The sequence below is a fragment of the Cryptomeria japonica genome, chromosome 7, assembly GCF_030272615.1.
Source record: "Cryptomeria japonica chromosome 7, Sugi_1.0, whole genome shotgun sequence".
Lineage (NCBI taxonomy): Eukaryota > Viridiplantae > Streptophyta > Pinopsida > Cupressales > Cupressaceae > Cryptomeria > Cryptomeria japonica.
Genome location: NC_081411.1, coordinates 716,890,561 through 716,898,562, shown reverse-complemented (window position 1 = coordinate 716,898,562; position 8,002 = coordinate 716,890,561). Strand labels below are relative to the sequence as shown.

Here is an 8,002-nt window from a genome sequence, read left to right as displayed (position 1 = left end):
GATTATCTGTCTTAGTTGTTTTTATTTGTGTGTGCTTCTACGATTTTATTGGTAATCATTCATTTAATTTGTGTTAGTTGCGTTAGCTTTTTTCTTGAATTTAACAATTTCCAATATTGAAACCATGCATGATCATGCCCCTTGAAAACATTGTCTATAAGATAAATGAGTCATGTGCAAACTTGATGTCAATAACTCTATTAGAAAATTGCCTAAGTAGTTTAATTTTTTTCAAGTAATTTATTTCCCTTTCCTTTCATAGATTAATAAGTCTAATAAAAATCATATGAAGGGATAGCTTCTTAAATATCATAAGCTATCTTGAAAATGAAGCGCTACATTTGTAGAGTTTCTCACGTTGACACAAGGGTGTATAAAATTCAAACTTGAATATCAAAGGGGCAAGCAAAAAAGAACCCAAAATAGCACCAAAAAAATGGTAATATCCCACTTTATTAGAAACATGCAAAGTATACAACACTTATCTATAATATGGAACCAAGAAAATATGTGAAATGACATCTAAGTATTGTTGTAAGTTGTCTGTAATCTCACATCAATTTCCTAGATGTCCGGTTGTGTGTTTAAATTTATCTTATTTCACATATTTGATTTAACTAAGTGACATTGACCCATTACATCCAAATGATACTGTAATATTTGAATCTCTACCTCCCAATTTGTAGTACATCCTCTTTGATGTCATGTTTAGTCTTGTGTAAGCTAGGATAACTTTGATTATATAATTATATACAGTTTCATTATTTAAAGTGTGGATGTGAATTTCATTCCAATTTTGTGTATTTAAATCCTAAATTATTTCCTTGTATGCATGTGAAATTTAATTCCACTAATTAGAATCATTCTTATCATGGTAAGAGATCATTCTTATTATGAAAGGCCTATAAACAAGGCATATGCATACTATTTACTTAAAATGATTCTACAACTTATTATATAATTAAAATTGTACAATTTTTTTTTTTGACTCTTCAAATATATGATTCTAAAGTTTTTTGAGTTTGTACTTAGTAAAATTTATTGTAGATTTTGTCTATATAAAAATTAACTTAAAATGACATTGAACAAAAAGACATGTCAATTTTTCCTTTCTCAATAAACAATAATCTATGGACCCTATATATATATCTATTTTTTCATGGTTTAACTACAATAAAAACTTTTTAAATTTAATGACCCATACAAAAACAATAATTGTTGGACATTATTTATTTGAAATATTTTTAAGTTGACACTTTATTTTCAACCTTGTATTTATTTCTATTTCATTACAAATTTTCCTCACAGATATATAATATTTTATATTCTACACCTTATTTGCAAATTCTATTTTTTACTTTTCAAGAGTATTCAAAACTACACATTATAATACAAACTTTTTTATGAAAAAACAAGATAATATCATATGTGCCGAAACTTCAAGATAAGAATGAATACATCAATCCTACTTTTTCTTTGTAACAATCTATTATTCAACTCAAATATTAAGAAACCCACAATTCCACATGTACATTCAATGTTATTGCATTGTGTTATTAAAAATGGAAAATAAAAAACTGTTTTCAAGGAAAGCAACAATGTTTGTTGGTAGACAAGATTATGAGAGGTTCTGGGGTCTATTTATTTTTATTATGTCCGCATAATATAGGATATCCCCCATCATTCTTTGGCAATGTCTACCCAGCCCCTACGATGCACCGACATCTTATGCATACATTACATGTTATACATACATTATATGTTACACATACATATAATTGTATGGCAACGTCTACCACATTCTATGCATACAATACATGTTACCCATACATTACATGTTATATATATATATATATATATATATATATATATATATATATATATATATATATATATATATATATATAACTGCATGCCTGTATGTTGGTGCATCGTAGGGGCTGGATAGACATTGCCTCATTCTTTTCCCCGTCGCTTTGGAAGATGACTAGACTTTTTTCATATAAACAGAGTGGATATGTCAGACTCCTTTCATTAATAATATGGAACTATTGAGGCAAGAAATTACTGGATTGGACTGATACATTATGGAATGAATATTCTAACAAATTGGAATCACCACTATTGAATACGGTAAGCTAATTACTTAGACAATACTTGGATTGTCGATTATCCATTTCCATGCATCCAACAACACAATCACGATTTGCTTTTTCTTGCAACTAAGAGTTACTTTCCTCTAATTTTTGTGCTTTCTTTCTCAATTCTATAACCTCCGTACAAGAATCTTTGGCTCTATACCATATTAGAAATATGGAGAGAGACAAAGAAGCCAAATAATCAAAAGCTAAATAATACGTGCATCTTCATTCAAATTCATTATATAAAGGAGTTCAATCTCCTACAATATAGTAAACTCTTATAAGAACATGTTAATGTTATGAGTTGTTTAACAACTCATAATCAAATAACAAATAACCTACGGGAATGTTTTGATATTCTCAACACTCAACAAACCTATCAATTTATTATGTGACTATTAATAATATTAAGTTGTTTTTCAACAACTTAATATTATAATACTTATTTTATATTACTAATTAACACCTATGTGAACACTAATTCCCAACAATTAGAACAATTTAAAATTGATGTTCAATTTGAATTCAATACAAGGAAACTCCTTTGTACCAAGCTTCTTGTTTGGGATCACCTCAACTTCTTTTTTGGCATCCCAGTTGTCCCTTCTATTCTAATAAAGAGTTCATCAAGCACTATTTTAGGTTCTTTCATCATGTTCATTAGCTCCAGTCAATCCTTTTATGTTCCTTGCTACCTTTTCCTAAATTCTTTAGGTCATGGAAGTTTTCCCTCCCTCTTCAAACGTGACAAATGGTTGTTTCTATCAAGTGATTATAAAAAATCTTATGTTGTATTGTTTGATTGTTTTCTTACATTATATCCTTCCGTTAGAGGTTGACATATAGATTCTTTGATCTTGCTTATCCCTTCAAATGGGAAGTGTGTCTAAGGGTTTTAAGGAACAAATCAAGGCCAATATGGAGCTTACAAAATAGGTCACTAGTCTAAAAACTTAGCTACAAGCTATGGTTGGTAAACACAATGATTTTGCCTCTAAGATGGCCTTAATAGCCAAAGAGTCCTATTAGTCATTGGACACTTTTAAAATTTTAATCTAATAAAAACAACATTATTAGAAAAAATTTCTATGATATGAACAATGCTCAAACTACTATTAACTTGTTCATAGCCTATGAATTTTAGATTTAGACATTTCAACATTGATTATGAGTGTCACTTTAACTGTGTATAATTACAACCTTGGTTTATTTCTTTCTATTGACTATATTATTTATTTTTGTTGGTAAACTTTGTCATCTTTAGACTTTCTCCTTGTATATGTGGTCTATATGTTTAGTCCTTTCAACATTGATTTGATTTGAAAGTTTATGTTGACCAACATGTAATTTATATTCTACTTGCTTAAATCAATATTAAACAATGTTTATCATGTGATTTGTCATCTTCCAACTACATTGAGAGAGCCCAAATGTAATAACCTATGTAAGATTGACATGCTAATGGGTGAGATGGGTGGATGAATCTATTAAGTGATGCATGTAGCATCCCATGTATTCAAGATTGCATGCAATCACACACTTATAAAGACTAGATAAGGATTATAATAATAATTTAAAGCAATATTTATAATTTTATTTAATAAAATAAAAACATTTTACTATTTAAAAAATGATGTGAAATGAATGTCTTATAGGTCATTTTATTTTTTTGATTGATATTAAAAATGATTATTCATGAAAATAATTATGTATATTAAGATAAATGTTTAATCAATAAAGCTTTACAAAAATAAAGAATTTGATTATTTGACTAATATTCTTATGATAGAAAACTTAAATTATGTTAAAAATAAGAAAAATAGAGAGTAAATTTCTACTTATTGTCTTTAAGTTTAGTCTCAAGGGAAACATTTAAAACACACCCCTTTTACATGTGATTAGATGTGATTATTCAACATATTGTTATTGAAGTAATGCAATGATCTTGGTACTTATACCAACATTGTTATTTCAAATGTATGCTATATGTAATCATAAATGATGTGTTGGTATGATCTCTTATAGGTGTTGACCATGATATTTATGTATTAACTTGCTTGTATAATACATAATATGGTTTTGTTTTGATAAACTTCATCGACCTTTTCATAACAATGTCTATATCGAACACAAATGTTACAATTGTATATAATTGATTGTGAAAAGAATGAGTATGGAAAAGCACCTAGTGAGTATGTTTTAGTAGTTGTAAAATATTGGGCGTGATTTGAATTTGCCACATAGGATTTTGAGAGACATGAAGTTAGGATGCTCAGCTATTGGATCTTCTCCCCTACTAAAATTGTTAGTAGAGACAAAACATAAAATATAATGATAACACATATAATTAATGTTTAATGATTAAGATTGATGTGTAAATACATATAACATGAAAATAATAAGAAAAAAATAGATTATTACTATTATTTTTTATTTATTTATATTGGATTAAGAAGATAAAAAATATACATTAGGTAAATATCAAACACAACACATAATAGTAAAACACAATAACAAAAAAATGATATGGTTGTTGTCCAAAGAGGTGGTTTCACACTACCAATGACACAAAAGATCATGAGCTATAATCAGCTCTCAACGAACAAACATCTACAACATAGTCTTAGAGTCTGACATACAAAAAAATTGTACTTAAAACATACACAAAACAACAATAATACAATCTTGAAAATTGAGATGCAAACATTGTGCACTCTGTAATTACATTCATTGTTTTTGTATGTTCCTTGTTGCAACCATTACCTATTCTATCCTCGTCCATGGAAGAAACAAATTCTTGTCTTCTTTTAAACAACCTGCACAATCCATAGCAACTCTAAAGACCACCTCCCTTGCATAGTGTACAACAAATGACTTTATTGTAGATGCAAACAAAGTTCTCATCAAGTTGTTGAGTTGAGCATTGAGCAAAATCTTGGCCTAAAGTTGAGACTTCAAGTCATTCACTCGGTGGTAAAAATCTTCATTGGTAGGGCTATTTTCGTTCAAGTAAGATGCTATGTTCAACACTTGTATATGAAGGTCGGAACAAATGATAAGGATTTCTATCTCAAGAGGCAAGAAAGAGAGAGACAAGGCTGTCTGACAACAAATCTTCTAGATGTTTTTAATTTTAATAAGTCGACATGAGCTAGATAACATGTTATAGGCTTTAGAGGACCCTAGAAGAGAAAATTTCCATTTCCAAGGGAAATGAAAAAGGGTGGGTAAGACTACAATAAAGGCTTTCCATAATAATTTAGCATGAGAGCAAAACCAAAAACAATACTTGCAAGTTTCAATCTTATCACAAAAATATGATAGGAAGGAGGAGGACAAAGGTATTTTAGATTATTTCCCATTGGGAGTTTTGCATACAAAAGTTTTCAAGTAGTGAGTTGAAATTGCGAGTCAGTTTTGTCTTCCAAATTTGCAAGCTGAGTTTATTCCAATAAGATCTAGTAAGGTTACATTTCCAAATAAAGTTGAGTTAGTGAGAAAGGGGTAAGCATGACACACGCTACTTGTAGAGGATTTTGAGAGGAAAGGTTCTAATATTGTTGCCATGAGGCCACCTCCAATCTTTATGAAAACTCGAGTGACAACTAGAAGACATGAGGATAGTGAGATTTGGGAGGCACAATTTTTTGCAGTTCCAACACCATAATCTTGTCTTTATAATTAAGATTGAAGCATAATTTCAACTGATTCCATGATTTCCATGGGAAACTAAAAGGCTCCCATAAATCTCTAAACACTTGAATGGCTTTCTTAAATAAACAATTTAGCATTGAACATAAATATCTTTGCCAATAATTTTTAAGTAAATCTCTCACCAAAAGTAACATTAACAAAAATAAATAAATGTTAAAAACAATAATAAAAAATAAATAAATGTTAAAAACAATAATTAAAAGACATCAATATTTATTACCATTGTTACACAAGCTAGCTACAAACGATAAATATGGACTTAGGCTAATAAAACTATAAATATTTATGCTCTTCCATTCAATTTGGGTGGAAAGAGACTTTGTCAACGGCTCATTGGTACATTGATATGTACGATCCAACGGTAAAGAGTCAATTGACAAATAAAAGTGCCCAAAACCGATTAAAAAACAGAAAAAACAGAAGAAACAAGAAGAAAAAATGTGCCCACAACCCACGATTTCATTTAATAGATTTTAATTATGGAAAGGCAAGCATGAATATAAGAATATACGCCGCGGATTCTTGTGGTGAGAACCGCCCGATGCGTGTGGGGTTCGAATTAATCGAAGGGGCGCCAATTAACTGTTTGACCGATTAATTACATTAACCACAGTAGCTATTCTCATAACACATTGAGCGAACTTGAATCTCAATTTCAGAACTATAGATCCTTCTGATTTTGTGACAAACTCATTTTCTGGAATAAGGGATTGGGCTTAAGAATCGAGGTTGAAAGTATATAAATAAATTCAAAAGAAAAGGTCGAACCAAAATTTGAATGACGATGGAATTGAGACGGAGGAGAGGGCACTCCTCGAATCACTCTCAAATTACTTGTGCTTCCTGGTTACCAGTACCCACTTCAAGTGCTGATGAATCCAAGTTGATTGTATTGGGAAAGGCAGAATCAAAAACAGATGGCACCACTGGAATTTTACAGCTTGCCTTATACAATTTTAAGACTGATGAGTTTGGTTCGAAGGTATGTGTTCCCTGAATTTCATTCCAATTTAAGTAAAGCATTTGTAGGAGGAATTTGAAAGTGCTGTGTGTGTGTGTAGGGGGCGGAAGAGGAAGGAGGAGGAGAAGAAGGAGGCCCTGTGTGTATAGCTGCTCACCCAGGAGGCGATGGAGTGGTGGTTTCCTTCTCTAAATGCTGCAAGTAAGTATTCCAGTTTCCTTCCTTTTTGGTGGGGGTGCGCGGGCTAATTGACAATTTATTTTGACCTAATGCCTTTTGTCTGTATAATTGAGACATTGTTTTTTTCACATCTATGCGTTGGACATGATTATCTTTTTAACATTCTTAACAGTATTTTTGCTATCATATTGGACACCTTCAAGGCATTTGTTCCTGAATTTGTCCAATTGATTCTCTTTTTGCCCGAAACGCTGGTCCAATACCAACGCAAAAGCAAATCCTGCTTCCATATATATGTATATTCATTATGATGCTTTAGAATTGAACATACTTCAAGATTCACATTGGTTCACTTTGATGCCTTAGAATTGAACACCCTATTATCAACATCCATTCCATATGTTGCTTTACTATGAGATACGCCTTAGAAATGAATATCCCTCATCAGTATTCAAAAACACACTTTAATTATCCAAGGTTTTTGTGTCGAAAGGAAAGTGGTGACATTCATAAAATCTTCCTCATACTGGAATTGTTCTCCTTCTTTAGAGTTAGTAGAGGTATTTCTAAGTTTCAACAGTCATCGATGTCAAATCATCGAAGGAAGATGTTCCGAAGACAATGAAAAAAGATAGAGTTGTACTTAGCAACATTTCAATCCAACTATACATATTCTTCTGTTCGTCCTTTAATATAAACCTGACGTTTGCCATGTTTTATGAGATAAGAAATTGGTTATTTGACTTGTCACAAACAGGCTGAAACTGAATATCATTATTCCAAATCCAATATACTGAAATATGTGAAATAAACAGCATACATGGCTAGAATGATAGAGCATAATTTATAGTGCAAATTACAACCTCTGAGTGAGATTGCAATCAGAAAATCAGAGGGTTTTCGCCCTCCGATCTCCCAAATTTAAGGGTTTTTCTCCTTGAACTGATAGGTGAACACTTTGCTCAAGCTGTAGCAGAAATTGTATGGAAATTGGCAGTTCTTCAAA

The 8,002-nt window shown here is 30.9% G+C and overlaps 1 protein-coding gene across 1 annotated transcript in view; it reads left to right on the top strand.

Annotated features, from left to right (window-relative positions):
• Positions 1–6,368: 6,368 nt before the first annotated feature.
• LOC131040248 (SEC12-like protein 1) overlaps positions 6,369–8,002 on the top strand; it is a 72,197-nt gene continuing 70,563 nt past the window's right edge. The window contains exons 1-2 of the mRNA XM_057973140.2: positions 6,369–6,837; positions 6,917–7,017. Of these exons, the coding sequence (XP_057829123.1) occupies positions 6,634–6,837; positions 6,917–7,017 (305 nt within the window). The 5' untranslated portion in view covers positions 6,369–6,633. The remainder of the gene's footprint in view (positions 6,838–6,916; positions 7,018–8,002) is intronic.